At 40.0% G+C, this 17,679-nt stretch overlaps 1 protein-coding gene across 6 annotated transcripts in view; it reads left to right on the top strand.

Moving 5' to 3' along the window:
• Positions 1 to 17,679, top strand: part of SEC24C (SEC24 homolog C, COPII coat complex component) — a 39,154-nt gene that overhangs the window by 9,394 nt on the left and 12,081 nt on the right. For 3 of the 6 annotated variants that reach the window (XM_037400158.1, XM_037400159.1, XM_037400157.1), the window contains 10 exons: positions 1,602 to 1,688; positions 4,202 to 4,343; positions 5,339 to 5,517; positions 6,662 to 7,111; positions 8,384 to 8,514; positions 9,778 to 9,846; positions 11,607 to 11,718; positions 12,520 to 12,647; positions 15,325 to 15,463; positions 17,386 to 17,501. In XM_037400158.1, coding sequence (XP_037256055.1) covers positions 1,602 to 1,688; positions 4,202 to 4,343; positions 5,339 to 5,517; positions 6,662 to 7,111; positions 8,384 to 8,514; positions 9,778 to 9,846; positions 11,607 to 11,718; positions 12,520 to 12,647; positions 15,325 to 15,463; positions 17,386 to 17,501 — 1,553 coding nt within the window. The remainder of the gene's footprint in view (positions 1 to 1,601; positions 1,689 to 4,201; positions 4,344 to 5,338; positions 5,518 to 6,661; positions 7,112 to 8,383; positions 8,515 to 9,777; positions 9,847 to 11,606; positions 11,719 to 12,519; positions 12,648 to 15,324; positions 15,464 to 17,385; positions 17,502 to 17,679) is intronic. The other 3 variants (XM_037400161.1, XM_037400160.1, XM_037400162.1) reach the window with 2 other exon arrangements.

Below are 17,679 nucleotides of genomic sequence, written 5' to 3'. Positions count from 1 at the left end.
GACTAACCAGTGTTTCCTGTCCCATGGAAAGAATGGGAAAAAAATGGACTTGCTTCAGTGAGTGAGAGAAGGAGATTCAAGAAGGACGAAGTTTACTACAGATTTGTTGGAAAAGCTTCATCAGTGCAGCTATTCATAGAAAACAGGTTTTGGCTGTTAGCAGCGTGAAGAATGTTTAGGATGTTCGTGAAAAGAAACCAGTAAGCATCTGCCATCACGTACTTCAAGAACTTTCAGACTTTACAAGCCTGAAAAGCATTCTTTTTAAGGGAATTAACTTTTTTACTTCTGATTTTTTTTCTGGCTTGGCATTTCAAATTTTAGAACAGAAATGTGGTTCGTCATGGCTCAGTAAGGAATATAACTGTAAAGCTTGATAAACATGCATATAAACTTGTGCAGATTAAAAATGCAGATTTTGTTTGTGCCATCAATGGTTGAAAGGTAGTGTGACACTGAGGGCAACAAGGTGGTCTCATTTGGACAACAGAAATGTATTGCACCAGTCTTTAGTACCTCCTCATGGAGTTTATTAATCGGCAAAGGCTGCCCATGGTTTTTAGAGATTTCTCTTCCATCTTTTCCTAAATACAGTCTGCTATGTCTAGGAAGGGTGGTCTCAGAAGAAATCTCAGTTGTCAAGTTGTGCATTTTGGACCTATTGATGTAAATCCAAGATTCCTGTCTTCAGAAGGAAGGAATGTTAAATTTGGAGCACGACACAACAGCTAGAAGTTGACCTGTGAGGGGATGCTAAATATGACATCCAGGTGGAAGAGGCAGGCAAACAATGCATTATCAAAGAGAGCAGGCAGGTGATAGTGAAGACAGTGAAAGTTATCCTTACTACCTTCGTTGCTAACACATTATGTTTATTGCAGGTCTTTGTAGCAAGACCTGGTGTAGGTGCATAATGTAGAGAGAATTAATTTCAGAGGCACTAGAGTGACTGGAGTTTAGTTGAACACTGAGTGGTAAAAGGAAAACTGCCAATGTTACTCTGTGATCTCAAAGTAGTTGTCTTAAAGCTTTATTTTAAAAATAACAATAAAATTGCTTGGAGGACTGAGTGTGGAGAAGTGTTAAGAACAAGTGTCATCCTGTCAGGGAGTCTTTCGCATCTGATTTGTGACAAACCGTAGCTCTTACTAATGGGAACATGGGAATGCTGTGCCAGCGATGCTAGTCTTGCTTGGGACCAGAAGTGGTGTACTGTGCTGCTAGCCGAAAATAGCTGCTTCTTGCTGTGAGAATGTCAGAAGAACCGGGACCTGTTGGTTACCTTATGGTGAGGTCACGCAGTTGAAAGTGTAAACACAATTATCTGAATACCAGTGACAATTAGGCTGCCACTGGATTTTTTTATGTAGACTCAGTTTATGAAAATACTAACACTTGTATTAATGTTAATATATGAACTATGTTAGTAATGTTATGCATGGCAGCACAGTGAGAGGGAGTATAGCTCAAGGAATAATGTGGTAAATGTGGCATGGATTTTATGTGTGTATTTTCTGCACTGCAGACTGCTCTCAGCATTGGAAACTGTCTCTTGGTGCTTTCTCTCAGGCTCGATTTACTGGTATATTCTGTCTTTCCAGGTTACTTTCCTTCCTTGGGGTTCCCTGCAAAGGGCTCTCCTGTATCTCTCAACTCTGACACTTCTACTCTTGCACCTAATTTCATAGGTAAATGGGGTCCTTTCTGTGGGAATGTTTGTGTTGTGCTGCTGCTTCTGTGCCAAGTTCACATTTAATATGGGTATTTATCTCAAAGGTGTGGCTACCTGATTATTCAGGCAGAGGTGGGTGGACACTTCCCAATCTATTTGTAGGCAGCACTCCAGAAACATAAATATGATATGAAGAAATAATCCTAGCAGAAACCCCTTATGCCTGCAGTTTCATAGATAATGAATTGACTTGTGACTTGTGACTATTTTCAGAAGACTGTTTCAACACCTGAATTGGCCTGTTCAGGTTCTGCCAGGGAGAATCCTTAGTTTAAAAGAATGCAGTCTTCCACCTGAGAGCGAAATAAAACGTGAGGTTTGAAACGATAGCGTTGCAATGAAGAAAGGAAAAATCTCCCCAAGCACCAGGAGGTTGTTAGCGGAACTCATGAGATTTTTGTAACTTGTGCTTTCCTTCAAGGGGAAAAAAGTTTTTAGCTTCTTTGGCTATAGCATGGAAACCAAATATATGTTAGAAATAATGACAATCCCAAAATCTGTGACTTGAAGAAAGAAAAACTTGCAAAGCTTGGGGTCAAGATGTAAGAATTAGAAACACTGCAAGAAATCTTTGTTTCTGTTCTTTCCAACTAGTGGCATTTTGGAAGAGCTATTTCCAGCAGTGTCAATTTGTTCAGATGAGTAGGGTGTCAGAACTGGCCAAGAGCATGTAGTCTTGGGGCATTTCCCATTTTGCTGTCTGTGATGAGTAAGAACAATATCTCATAGGTGTTGAAGGGGAGCTTCAAAATTCCTCAAGAGTAATGAATCTTAAGCTCATAAACCACTAGATATTCATACTTGTTCCAGTGAATTTAGAGGGTATTTGGGCAGTCTGTGGTAATGGTTACAGAAGTATATTTGTGACAAGAACTAGAAAAAGAAGACTTCAGAAGATTTTTCTGAAGTAAGCATGTATTTGACAAATTGTATGCTTGTTAAAGTTGGGGGAGGAAAAGTTAATTTAATGTAAAAAAACCCCAAAACCGCCCCAAATGCAACAAAAAACAGTGTAGAATCCCTCCTGGAACTGGATTAAATATGCTTTCAAAGACAAAAGATAACAGAGCTAGTTTATGTGTACTATCAGAGAGAAGAGATTCCAAAATAGATGAAAGGATATCAAATTAACTGAAAAGGTGTCAGAAAAGACATACAGAAATAGAAATACCACACAACATACAAATAGTTAGAGATCGGGCTTAGCCAGAGGAACATTAGGACAAAGGTGCTATAACAGTAGTTTAGAAAAGAGAAGATTTAATGAGAGGAGGTATATAAAAATAATACAGCGTTCTGGAAATGATTAAATCCTGTCTCAAAATGAAGAACAGGAGGAGGTTTAGTAATAAAGAAAAAAAGCCCCAAGATTGCTGGTTATTCATACAAGGTCTATTAATGCCTTACTTGAATTTACATCCACAAGCTTATTAAGAATTACTTGTAGCAGATAAAATGAAAATATATGTATGAGTTGAAACCTCATGCTTTGGTGTATAAGTGATACTGTAGAATTGAGAAATGGTTTTTCTTATTTCCTGTTTCATAATAGTTCCACCCAAGAAGGTTTCAGAGTCCCTTGTAAAATTGTCGAGCCAGTCACCATCAGAGATGTAACAGCGTGATTGTGCTGCCCTGGTCTCATGGGGCAGTTTATTTAGTCCTCTGTATTTAACGATACCCCCCATACGTGAAATATGTCTCCTTGTGGTTAGCAGGCATGGTCATGAAGTGGTTCTAATTATCAGCATTTTTAACATAATATTACTAAAATGGAATTTTATAGTCTCTTCTGGAAGTAGATGCTGCGGTTGGTCTGCTGGTATTGTATTCTGTGGAGAGTGTGAAGACTTGTTTCTGAGGCAAGTATGTTGAGGCTGTGACTGAACCAGCTCAGTCTGAAAGATGAGAAAGTATTCGTTTTGCCCTCCAACCTTGAGAGGTTGGGATGAACAGTCTGTGGTGCCCCCATTATGTTACATATAAAAGCAGTCAGTTGGATATAATTTTTGAAAACTGAGTCTACTCACAGAACCTGCTTACCTTCCAAGCAGGGAAAATTGGCCTGTAATGAACAACTAGGTTCCATGTGAGTATTCTCCTTGGTCTGGATAAAAATAATTGGATTTGGAGGGGAAAGAATTTAATACCTTATTGACAAGATAACTTTTTTTTTTTCCCATGGAAAGATGAAATCGTCTTTTGAAAACCTTCCACAGTATGGATTTTCTGCTTGGTCTGTGTGGAGACGGTGACTAGTGGCAGGGGCTAAAAATATTTGTGCTTTCAGTTTTGCTAGTTCTGATATAGTAGTATAAATTATTTGTTGCTTGTGGAGTATTGATACATCAATTTGGCCACTGCTTAACTGTTTCTGCACATTTTTATTTCTTGAATTTTTTGTGGTAGTTGGTTTGGGTCCTTGTTTCTGTGAGTAACTTGTGATATTTTTTTCTTTTACATCTGTAGGTTCATTAAGAGCCCCTCCAACATCTGGAGCTCCCCCTCCAGCCTCTGGAGCATCTCTTACTTCTGGCCACGTGGCATACAGTCCGTTTGGACATGGAGATGTGCAGAATGGGATTCCAGCCTCAGCAGCCCCAATGCAGAGGTACACAGAAGAAGAGCAATTAATAACAAAGGCTTCCCTTGGCAGACCTGTGCTAGGTCTAGACCTTTTAGGATCTTAAGCAAACTAAATACTTTGTTCTTCCTGTGGTGGACATTGACTTTCTTTATTGCTTCCTTATTATTTTGGGACGACATTTTGCCGTAGGGGTATTTGTTAGACAATTAAGAGTATCTGGAAATTAAAAACTTCTGGAAGGATATAAGCAGATGCCAGCGACTGATCTGAAGTCAGTCTTCAGTTCTCCGAAGACTTTGTTGTGGTAGTCGTTCCTCATAAGGAATTTTCTGATACCCATAATCTGTCTTGTTTTAAACCAATTGCATCCACACAGCCATAGTATTTGATTTCTTGGCAATATCTCTGTCTGGAGCATGTTGCTGTCTGTCATTACTGAGTAATTCCTTAGTGTTGGGACTGTGTCCTTTTCTGTTCATTATGGATCCCTGAATTATCTTCATCAAAAGCTCTTAGGCATCTTCTCCTGAAAGATACTGCTTTTACCTCTGTGGTGGAAGTGGCAACAGTCCTTTCTGCTTCATTCCCGTTACTGGTTATGGGAGAAGGTGGCTGGGTTTTGCCGCCTTCTGATTAAGCTCAGCACTTGTCAGCTGGAGAGTCCAAATCCTTTGAGCACCACAGCATTTGTACAAAGCTGCGCAGGCCTTGCTGTTGCTCGCCCCGAAGGTTCTGTTGTAGTATCTCTGTTTGTTGCGATAACTCAAGTTGAATTAACAAAAAAATGTTACAAATGTTGAGTTTCTATTTTAAAAACTAATAGTTTTGGTTTTTTTGATGAAAGGGATTCAAATCCACGCAGGTTATGTAATTATTTTTCTGAAATTGAGCCACAATGCTTCATGTAAATAATTGAGACCTAGCTAGTGTTTATGTGATAGAACAATTTTTAAAGCACAGAGAATTGTAACTGCTTGTATAATGGGGAATCCAGTGAAATTTCTCATCTTCCTTCTCAGGACACCTGCTTCTCAGCCGTTTCTGCCAGGCTCAGCACCCACGCCTGTCAGCCAGACATCTACGCTCCAGCAATATGGTCCCCCCCCAGCCAGTGTACAGCAGCTCAGCAATCACATGGCAGGGATGACAATTGGCAGTCCTGCAGCCTCTGCTCCTCCCCCAGCTGGACTGGGCTATGGTGAGGTGCTTTTCATTTATGCTAGTAATTTCATAAAAGATTTGCTCGTCAATAATTCATTACCATTCGGTGATGGGAATTCTGAGTGTTGACATCTGCCATAGCAAATGGTACTTTCCTTGACTAATAAGGTCATCCTTGGGGAAAACAGAACTGAGGCTGTTGTAGGAGACAATGCAGGAAGTACTGCAAGGCATGAGTAACAAAAGAGAGTAACAGTATTTCTCCTCAACTAGGTGAAACACAGTAACAGTCTGTCCCCAAGTAAGCTGTTAAGAGAGTCTACCTGCTTCACCACCATTATGCAGCAGCCCAGTCAAAAATAAGGAGAAAGGGCTCAGTAAATCACAAAGGGCTGAAACTACTCTGTATGATTCTCTGCGGAGTTTTGCTGGAAGTTGAGAAGAAACTTACTTAAACAGTATAATCTGAATTTAGATATTTTGTTCTATTGTATTAGATCTGTGGTCCCACTGCTGTAGATTACAGGACTCTTTTAGACTAGAGATCTGTCTTTAGTATGTGTAAGCTGGTCTGCCTACACTGATATTTTTTTTTTTCAAATTGTTTTGGTAAAGTACTTTGACAAGCATCTCGTACTCTAACACAGTCTTCATAAGAAAATCAGGAGTAAGGGATGCAGATTTCTTCAGCCTTTTGGCAATGTGTTTGTCTAAAATAATCCTTAGAAATAGGACAGTGGTAAATACATAAGATACTAGTTCCAAAGCTCAGAACTATTCTTGAACTACAGGCTCCAAGTTAGTGTGGGCTTTAAGGTACAAACTTATTTCAGCTCAAGAAATCTGTAGGCAGATTTGTGGTGGTTCTTGTTTTGCATACTCCTGGCTTTGCCCCTTTTTTCTGGCCCTGAATCCTGTATTCTGATTTTGTAAAGTAAGAAGCTCAGACTTTGAGACAGAGGACAATGAAAGAACTATCAAGTTTCAGATCCCTTGGAGGAGTTTCAGCACTCTGATCAGTTTAGGAGGGTGTTCACTTAAGGTTTGTCTCTACTAGTACTGGCAAGTCCATCTGAAGATGAGTGGTAGACCTATTTAGATGATCTAGTCAAATAGGTTTTGCCTGCATCTTGTTTGTCTCGAGGATAGACAAAAATTATGTTCTGTCGTTTTCTTATCAGGTCCCTCAACATCGGTTCCCCCAGTCTCAGGAAGCTTTAGTGCAACAGGATCTGGTCTCTACACACCTTACACTGCGAGCCAAGGACCTCCTCCTACCAGTGTGTCTCAGGGTCTTCCTTTGGCACAGCCTCCGTTTCCTGGTCAACCAGTATCAACTCAGCGCCCGCCTACTCAAGTCCCTGGCTTTGCCCCACCTCCCTCTTCTACAGGGGTTGGACCTTCCTCTTACCCTCCCACCACAGGTGCCCCAAGGCCACCTACCATGCCAGGCCCACCACTGCCTGGGCAGACAGTTGCTGGACCACCGATGCCCCAGCCTAATCATGTGTCCTCACCGCCACCTCCATCAACTATGTCAGGGCCACACCCTGGGCCTCCCATGAGTGGTCTCCATGGACCACCTCCTCCCACTCATCCTCCTCAGCCAGGATACCAAATGCAGCAGAATGGTGAGTATTCCTAGTGTAGGAATTGTAAGTTACGCGTCTTCTCTGTGTGCTGCATATTGAGAACCGGATTTCAGATGTGCTACTGGTGGGGCTCGTGGCTGCACTGCAGAGCTTCCCTCTTGTTTCCCTGTGCTTGTGTCTGAAGCGCAAATCAAAGATAAACAATACGATGTGTTGTTCTAAGATATTTGTTGTACAGGTTTTAATCAGATTAATGTAACTAAAGGAATCCTACCTTGCTTGGCCAAAAAGTTAGTAATTAGTGCCTTAATACTACAAAAATTTGTGATAAAAATTTCATTATGAACTTTAATTTGATGTCTGCAGCCTCATCTGTTCAAAAGTAGGGATTTGAAATCCTGAAAAGCCTTGTTACCTTTTTTTTTTTTTCAATTTGTGGCCATATACAATGTGTTTGAGAAGAGTTGTTAAACGTTCGAAAGCAGTTGCTACTTTTTCTCCTTTGACAAAACTATGTATTTTTCTCCTTGTAGAACCTTTCACATTTTGTGTGTGTGCTTAGAAGTAATATCAATTAAACTTTATGAATTGATAACAATTTTAGCTGATATTTAGTCAATAACATTTACAGATAGCTAGAATACAGTAATCATGTGCAAGTGTGGGGATTGAGAATCCCGTCCCCCATGCAGCTTTGTACAACTGGCCAGATAAATGACTTAAAAATATCTGTCCAGATTGCTGTGCACCATAAAAACACTAATGGAGTAAGTTATGTTGGTATTCCATAACTGACTCAATTGTCTAAAGTAATGTGAAATAACATCAGGTAGTTAAAAACAAGAGAAAATCACACATTAACCTATTACTATAATTTCAGACAAGCCAAAACTGCCCTAGAGAACTCTTTGCACATCTTGAGTTTGAGGAATTATGGGTCATCCACTAATTTATTTGGCTGTTCTGTGTGCACTTTCTATTAGGCAGTTCTGCAATTTAACTTAAATGTTCATAGTGCATGATCTTAATGCATGTTGTAATCATACTCTTCTAAAACCAGTTATGTTAGTGCAAACACCTGTGTTTACTTAAGTCTGGTTTTAAGGAGGACTGTATCAGTTTATTGGATCATTGATAGAGACACACAGGTCTAAGCTGAACCACTGTGATAAATGTTTCATCCTAATTAGCTGAGAAGCAACTGACTTTATTTTTCTTGGGTTTTGGCAATGACAGGAAAAGTGGGCAGTGCCTAACAAGGAGGTGGCTAGTGTTAGCCATGGTTTGATTTTGCTGTCCCTTTCTTGTAAGGTTCCTTTGGGCAGGTGAGAGGTCCCCAGCCAAACTATGGAGGAGCCTATCCAGGAACACCAAATTATGGAAGTCCGCCCGGACCACCACCTCCGCCAAAACGCTTGGATCCAGATTCCATTCCTAGCCCTGTAAGCTTGCTCTGTTCTTACCAGTGTGAACTCTTCCATAGTGTCTTGACATAAAACAGAACTGACAATGACCAAAGCTGAAAATAGGTTTCTTGTTCCAAAGAACATCAGTCTGTTTTCCTGTTTGACTTTTCTCTTGTATATCTGGCTTCAGTCTTTTGTTATGAGTAAGCCCAGAAGCAATATTTTTCTTGGTGACTAAAGAAATGCACCACATATGCAAATCAGTGCTCTAATTCCTTGAGTCTTTTTCTGTACTATGTTACGTTCTGAGAATCCTTGAGGGCTTTGATTAAGCTTGTTTCTGCATTTCTGAATTCTTACTTAATGACTTTCCAAGGTGAACTGATTTCAGGTTTTGAGGTGACAGTCTATGAACTGTATGATTTGTGTTTAACATATGGCGAATAGGAGTTGATCGTAGTGCTTTTCCTTTCCCTTTTCCTATATTCCGTCAAGAAGCTGGTTAGTGGGGTTTTTTGGTCATTAAGCCATGACGCTACTTCAGTCAAATATGGACAACTTCTCAAATTGGGATTATCTTTGAGCCGAGGTTCTGAGAAAGGATACGCAGTGATGTGTAATGGTTAGCAATGTTGAGTAATACTAAGCCTGGCAGTATGATTGCTACTGCTCTACTGCGCTGTTCCTTCCACTGCTGCTGATGCGGTTCTGTTACTGTCTCAGAAGGCCACAGTCATTTGATAACAGGAAAACTTTGCAGGGCAGTGCTTACAGTTGACTTCAGAAATATATAAATAATTTACTCTTGAGTTACATCTTAGATCTGGACTGGTGCTGTTCAGAAGTTACGGCTATTCAGAAAAGATTATCTGTTAAGACTCCAGGTTTATGTAAAGTTTATGACCATATTTATTTTTTTTGGAATATAAGAAGTCTAATTGCTTGTCTGCTTTTCTTCTCTTCCACTAAATGAGATCTCAAATGGCTTGTGTTCAGTGCCTTAATTTTAGCATGTTCTTAAAGCATAAATCCCCAATTTCTAACCAAAATGAGCACGTGAGCCACTCCTCTGTTTAGCAATGTGTTCAGAGCCCAGGCCCTATATCCTGGAAAGGCTGGTTTTGGGAGCAAGGTACGCTGCAGAAGCTCATGTTTCTTGTTGCATGAAGCAGTGTCTGAATGTATCTAATTCCAGTGCTGCAGGTTTGAGTAGAGAGAAGTAACGCTGTTACTTTTTGTTTTATTATTCTCTTCTCTCTTTTTTTCTTTTTTGTGGCACTCTTTATTTTTTTAAAAAAGCAACTTAATGAGCTGCCACCCCAGCAGAAACCCAGGCACAGAATAGACCCAGATGCAATTCCTAGTCCCGTAAGTGCTGTATATATCTATGTCAGTTGTAGTCTGTGTGTTGGTGACCATCTGTGCATGCCTGAAACCTGAACTTCACCTCACTAACCCTCCATCGTTAATCCTTCATCCTTTCCTTGCTGTCTTCTGCTTGCCTTATCAAAATGAGTAACATTGCACCACAAGAGGTTGTTAAAATCTTCTCTTCTGTGATGGTGAGGCAATAGAAAAGCACCGTTTCAGAAACAGATCATGAAGAATGTCTCCCCTTCGCTTTGTCTGATCTTTAGAATATCTCCTTCATCAGATTCCAACTGGCATTTTCAGTGTAAGCCATCAGTGTAATTGTCCATATGTGTGTCTCTAGTTCACATACGCACAGCATGAGCCTTTAGTCATGTTTTCTACCAGTTTTGAGCAGTATTTGATTACTGTTCTTGTTGATATACTAGTACTGGGCTAATGCTTTGAAGTTCTAAAATTGCAGATGAACTGTTTTGTTTTGATGTTAATTCCTAATATAAATATTCTAGTAGATGAATATGAGGCATGGGGAGCTGTAAACATTCTGTCATTATCTGTGCTCATACATAACCGTTACATTTTGGATTTGAAAATTTTATGTTTGTTTAGAGAATCTTACCTAAAGAAAGAAAAAAGCAGCTACCTTTTGGATTAGAAATAAAAAATCACATTTCACTTTTTTACCCTTGTATCACTTCCTCCTTGTTTAGTTGAAGTTGGTCATGTAACGGATACCAGCAGCAAGATCACCGATGTCAGCCAGTGTGTAGACTTTTGAAATGGGGCTAAATTTATCCTAGAGTAGTCGCTGTCTGATGTTATGGGAGGCTTTCTGCTGGCAACTTGGAATATAGTGAGAGAGTGGAAGTTTTGCCATGCAAACTTCTGCATTTCACAATTTATTCTAAGCAGAGGCATGTGTGTTTGGTGGCAAAATAAGATCAGAAGAATGACTGCTAGCTTTAGTGCTTTCATTCAGGCACCAGTATGGAAATACAGTTACAACTATGTATAACTATAATTTTCTGTTCCTGTGCAAAGGTCAGTGGATATTTTAGTCAAGTGAGACTGTTGCATGCATTTGCATCATCTTAGCATATTTGCATTAATGAAGAAATTGAAATACTAAGAAATTTAAGACTTTTACTGGCTTTGAAGTTTTAAGTTTGATTCATTGACAAGTCTATTGAAACTTCACCTCCCGCATCCCCACAATTCAAATCACAAACTCTTGAGCACCACGGAGTAATGAAGACTTCCACTTGACCCTGCAAGCTTCTGTCCTTATGTCAGTTAGTGGTTAGAAATAAATACATACTATGAAAACAGCGGGAACACAACAGAAGGGAAAAGCTGGGTTATCCCTAGAACTTCAGCCTGAGGCTTACAGAAGTTTCTAATTTAAATGTGGCTAGGACCAGTGTACAGGGGAATACTACCAAAAATTCCTTTCTTGGTGTGTGTTTGGCTTTTATAAGTTCAGATCAGGCCTTAAAACACAAAATATGCTACTATTCAAAATACTTGGGGGAAAAATACTATTTGCATCTTGTAATTTATTGTTAACCATTAAGTACTATTCAAAATGAAACTGAGAGGTGACTGCTTGACAAAACTTATTTGCTTTAGACTTGTTATTTTTAGAGATAGTAATGTTTTCCTCAGGTCCCCCTTTCACTGCCTTACAGATAAGTTTTGGATTTTACAGTACTTGGAAACCAAACCTCCAAATATTAATCTGATGTCTTCCATCACAGATTCAAGTGATTGAAGATGACAGAAGTAACCGTGGGTCAGAACCATTTGTCACTGGAGTGAGAGGGCAGGTTCCACCTCTTGTTACTACAAATTTCTTGGTCAAGGATCAAGGTAAAATATTTCTCTTTTCCTAAACACACAAAATGCAAACCCCAAAGAGTCAGGTGACATAAATGTCTGTGTCTTGAAAGGAGAAGTTTGAAGAATTGTTTTGGTGGCTGGTGACGTATGTTTTACCAATAGGAGTTTAGTTTCAAGTCCTGTGTTGATTTGATCTCTATTTAGATTCCCTTGATTGCTTGGTAGCTAGTAAACAATTTGCAAGTAAAAAATGTTTTCCAGGGCAGGTACCTGGGACTAGCAATAGCAGGGATATCAGAAAGCAACAAATGAAGCCTCTTCTGTAGAGGCAATATCAGTGAAGAGCTGAAATTTACTAGCAGGATCATTTGCACTGGACTGGGAACTTTTTTTTACCAACTGGGGTGTCAGTTGGTCCATGGGCTTCACAGAGAAAGGATATTTCATCTCCTAATTTCCCATGCGTTTTTTGAGATTTAAAGCTCCGTTAAAACTTTGTGATCTGATTCTACAGCCAAAATTACAAAGTCAAACAGTAGAAATGTTTGAGTTGAGTTTTCTGCCAAAAGAGTGAAACGGGAATGGCATTTTAGAGGTTTAAGTTGATGTGAAGTCAAGTTAATTTGTTTTAAGGGCTTTTATTATATGTAATTGATCATAAAGAGGCATTTTGTTTGGAATTCAGGGTTTGCATAGATTGAAATTAATTGATGGCTTTAGATAAGCTCTTAGTCTCTGTGGCTTCACAACGTAGACAAAGGTATATTTGTTTCTGTTCTTGAATATGAACTTGTACTGAAATTTGTGGTGATTTTTCAATTTGTTTCACAGGTAACGCAAGCCCTCGCTACATAAGATGCACATCTTACAATATTCCCTGCACCTCAGATATGGCCAAACAGTCCCAAGTTCCCCTAGCTGCTGTCATAAAACCACTGGCTACTCTACCCCCCGAGGAGGTGAGAACCATACACAGAGTTACATACGCACTGTGTGCACGCAGAACTCGTCAGAAGAATGCTGTTAGATGTCAGCGGTTAACAGATACAGTGAGAAGGAATGTTTAGGTAATGAAGACTAGGTAAACAGTGATTCTCCCACAAGCACGTGGTAGAGATATGTAAGGGAGAAGAATGTTGTGTTCAAAACATTTAACAGTTACTTAACATTTATTATGAAATTAACATAATTTCAGCTTTTTTACAGTAACTGTCAAGCACTGTGACCAAATGACCAAAATACTAGGATGGTCACAAGTGTGTATGCTTCAGTTGATCTCGATTTCTTGCTTGGCCTAAAGTATTTAAATTGTTACTAATAACTGATGTTAAGTGTTTTCTAGGGTGTCAGGTTGTGGAATCAGAGGAGACTGTATCAAGCAGTACTGGTTAAGCTGTCTAATGCTCACGTACATGCCCAGCGCTGTGTGGGATGACAGTGCAAGACTTCAGGACTGGGCGCTGCTGAGCTGCACTTTTGTTTCTGCCCTTGCTCTGTACAGCACTTGCTTGCTTCTAGGTGTAATGCGTGGCTAGCTAGCCACTCTGGCTGTTGAGAACATGAAAGCTTCAAGAACATTGTAGAGCTAGAAATTTTATAGAATATTCTGAATACTGTGGCTACTGTGTGGTGTTAGCCTGCTTGGAGCAGGGACATAAAGATAAATATGCTTGTTAATACTGCAAACGTATTCAAATTTATGTGCCCTGTTAAAATTAATTTCAGCATCTGATGAGGAAAGGAATAGCCTCTGGGCTTTTAAGGGCATGTTCTTCCTGATGCATTTCATTAGTGTTCCTAAACTATGGTTTGGGTTTTGAAGAGTGTTTTGCGATAAAACCAAGTTGTGAAGTTAATTCCTGTGCTTCGGTATTGTGGCTGGAGTTTAAAAGGAGCACCGCAGGAGGATGTGGTCTTACTTGAGAAACCTGGAGGCTTGTGGAGGTGCACATTTTTAGAGAAGCTTTACAGACAACTAGTTGTTAGGTCTCCTGGTGTGTTGATGCTTTGAACAACCACTGGTGACCTCCAGAAAAAACGTGGCTATGGTCGGATAATTGCCCTGGAGATGTGTCAGTTCTAGCATTGGGAAGTTCTTTACAGCAAGGGCAAGCTCCCTGTGGAGGGGCCCTTCCAACAGATGAAGGCTCAGCTGTTTGCTGCAATAAGACTGTAAATAGATCTAAAGCTTAACATATCAGTAATGAGAGGATAAGTGTCTCATGAAAGTACAGCATTCAGATAAATTCAGAATGTATAAAAAAAAATGCAGCACCTGGTTGCCAGGTGCATACCTTTGCCCTGTGATAATGTACGGTTCAGAAAGCAAAGCTCTGAGGCTTCAGAAGTGTTGCTGTGCCATTTGGGAGTAAGTGGTCAGTGACAAGTGCGTAGCACTGCATGTTTACAACACCCTTGTTTGCGTGCATGTTATTGGAGGAGAGGCTGTGGAATAAAACGTATTGTGTGGAAGTACAATACCAACATTACCTGGCAATCAGAAAACTTGAAATTTTTGTTTCCTCTGAGGAGGTCAGCCTGGGTGATAGGAGCTGAGAAACACGGCTGCAGAACCATGGCATTGCCAATAAATGATTAGTGGAGCTGAATGAGAGATGTGATACATCTGTGGCATGAGGGGGGGAAAGTGATGAAAGCATTTGCTCAGCTCCTGCTCAATGAATATGTTGTCTCTTAAACATGATCAGAGGTTTAGGGTGACTGAGGGAGTTGACTGGACATCTTTAGTGTCAGAAAGCTTAAAAGTAGTTAAAAGTTTCTTTTGAGCTAGGTTCTTAGTTGTGAAGGGTGCTATGAACTATGAATGCAGCTTGTAGTTTGTACAAGTTCTGTCTTAATAATTTTAAAGTGCTTCCTGCTTATTCCAAGGTTGAGAAGCTGCAGAAGTTGTCTGTATCTTATCCTGGTTTGGTGCAGAAAGAATACATTGTCAGCAAGAGTTCAAAAATAGTATCACTATGTAACACTTTTGAGGACTTGCTATACAGTGGGGTTGAGACAAGCAGAACTTACAGATACATTGTATTTCATGGTGGACTTAAAAAGTAAATCTTAACAGCTGTAATGTCTTAAGATAGCCTGGATGCTGTGGTGTTGAATATATGGCATGCAATGACTGGCTTCTGTTTTGTCAAAACGCTTTTTACAAGGGAAAAATATGAGGTGAAGAGTTGCTTTTAAAACAGCCAGCCTGTGGTGAAACGTAAATTGTGTGCTCACTCCCTTGAAGTTACCGCAGCCGTTCTTTGCATGGCTTCGGTCCTTGGTGTTCACTTGGGATACATCTGTGTGGTGCAGTGTGGCACTCCTGCTAGAGCTCGTGCTCCTCAAGCAGGCACCGTGTAAGGTAGTGCAGCACCCTGCAGGAGTACTTGTGTGTAAGTAAGGTGGCCCATTAATGACTGCGGCCCACAAAGACCTGCAGTTTTCAGCTGCTTGAGTTGAAAAGCATTTACAAAATTCTTCTTCAGGTTTTTCCCACCCCCTGCACTCTCTCCCACAGCTAAACCCTATGCAATGTATGGGGAGATAGTTCTAAGCTCTGCAATTTGTGTGGTTGCTGCTTTCTCATCATCATGTGATCTTACTTTTAATTTTTTTCCCCTGCTTCCACAGACCCTTCCTTATTTGGTAGACCATGGAGAATCCGGCCCTGTCCGATGCAATAGGTGCAAGGCTTACATGTGCCCTTTTATGCAATTCATTGAGGGTGGAAGGAGGTTCCAGTGTTGTTTCTGCAGCTGTGTCACTGAGGGTAAGGTTTCTTCTGGAAATCGGTCTCTATTGGAGTGATCTTTGAACAAGATGCAAGCAAGTAAATGTGTACCATGTTGTGATCATATATAATGTATACTTGCTTTGATGTGTGTTTAGTCCTTAAAAAAATTCATTATAAAACATGTTCGGTGCTCAGTTCTGAAATTATGTTTGAATTAAGTAGGTGCTTATCCATTGCAGTATTATTGTACCAAATTTTTAACATGAGGTACTCGTATTGTGGCTTGAAAAATTTATTTATTTATGGTGTTTTCTTAGGGTATTTCAAACTAACATTTTTCTATTTATTTGTCATTTCTCATTTACTGAGATGTACATCTAGTCAATATCATCAGTTAAGATTATTTTTTTTTGCTCACAAAGCCTGTTTAAACACTACTTAGAGGTGAGTTTGCAGCTAAATATGCTACAGCTGAAGAGGAATGCTCAGTATATATGCCAGTTAACCTTAGTTGCTCTTCTAAATTAATATAAAACATGCTTTTTTTAAGCAGAGGTCACTCTGTGCTGCTCACAGCATGACATCTGTAGATTTGTTTTGAAGTCACGATGGAATGTAAGGTGCAACAAACTTCAGAGTGATGTATTGAGTGTTTCATTTGGTAGCACTAGTGGCTTTTAATGGACTGTTTGTTCTTATCACCTCAGTTATGCTGTACAACTGTTCGTACAAACCAAGGTGGGAAGCTGATGGGGGGTTAGAAATGGCCAACTTTTAAAAAAACATTTTTGTCTGGTGATTTCCAGCCTGCGTGCATTCCCTGCTCACTCAGCAGCTGCATGAATGGCTGTACCTGTGACAGCTGAGCAGGGGCAGGAAAGGGAGGGACGCTCAGACTGCTGATGAAAGCAATGCTGTGAAAGTACAATATAGTTGTACCTGATACTCGAGGACAATTTTTGTTCTCTGCAAAAACAATGGCGTAATTAGCTCCTACTGGATGTGTCCTTGGAGAGGAGAAGAGTGATAAGTGATATATAGTCTTTATGATATCACTTTGTTTTCTTTTGAACTGTTGAAAATGTGAATGTTTAGAATAATTTAAAGGTGGTGAATTTTATCGTTACAAATGATGTCATTTTTTGTTCTCCCCTGGAGCTATATAGGCAGCTATAGCTGGAATAAGTTTTATCACACTAGCAATTCTCCAGGGGGACAGTCTGTCGTGGTAGTTCTTGGGGCCAAGGGAAATGCTTTCTTTGTTTCTGCAGCTGACTTTTGTGGGTAAAAGCTTAGCTTAACTCCCGCTTGGGCTAGGTACCAGCACAAAAGTAATGGGCACTGGGCACGTGGTTATACTTCTGGTTCCTTCCTCCTTCCTAATGCTTTACATCACGCTGTAGGAAGTGCCCTGTCTATTCTGACAAAAGGATTATGGCAGCCTCTGGAAGACTTTTACTCTTGTGCAGCATGGGAAGGGAAGGGAGAAGCTGACTCATATAGCAAAATAAGGAGCTCAATCTTTCAGTTACCCTGAATTGAGTCAGGAACATTGTACCTGTACTTTGCCTCAAACTCCAAATAAAATCATTTGTTGCTACTTATAAAAGATTGTTACATGTTACCTTTGGACTAAATACTTCAGAAGCATCCTAAGAGTGTGTTGTAGTGACATTTCTGATATGAAAGGTCAAATGGGAATGCAAAGGACATTCAAGAAAAGTACAATAGTGGCTATACAGTGTGCCACCTGGTGCGTAGAATAGACTGGAAGCAGTTTGTCTGCATTATTTGACTTTAATGATGCTCTTAAATTGCATTAATATTTTTAGTAATACTTGCATGCTAGCACAGTGCTAGCTAGCTTTCCTGGAGTTGGAACAGCTGTTGTCCTGCTAGCTCTCTAGTCACTGTGGTTGTCATGGCTGTGTCAGTGAACTTGATTTTTCCTTTCCCAGTGCCACCTCATTACTTCCAGCATTTGGATCATACTGGAAAGCGAGTGGACTTCTATGACCGACCTGAGTTATCACTGGGGTCTTACGAGTTTCTAGCAACAGTTGACTATTGCAAGGTACAGTAGTATGTGTTTATTACTGTATTTTGTTTTGCTTTTAAATGAAAAATCTATTTTCCTAGAAGCAAGAATGACATGAATTGTCTGAGGCTGCTTTCTAGCTGGCAGAGATAATTAACAGCATTAATTCAGCTGACTTCATTATGCAAAATAATGTGCTTGTCTGATTACTTCC

Source organism: Falco rusticolus, chromosome 9, assembly GCF_015220075.1.
Source record: "Falco rusticolus isolate bFalRus1 chromosome 9, bFalRus1.pri, whole genome shotgun sequence".
Lineage (NCBI taxonomy): Eukaryota > Metazoa > Chordata > Aves > Falconiformes > Falconidae > Falco > Falco rusticolus.
The sequence above is the reverse complement of the archived record's forward strand: the minus strand, read 5'-3'. Positions and strand labels throughout refer to the sequence as shown.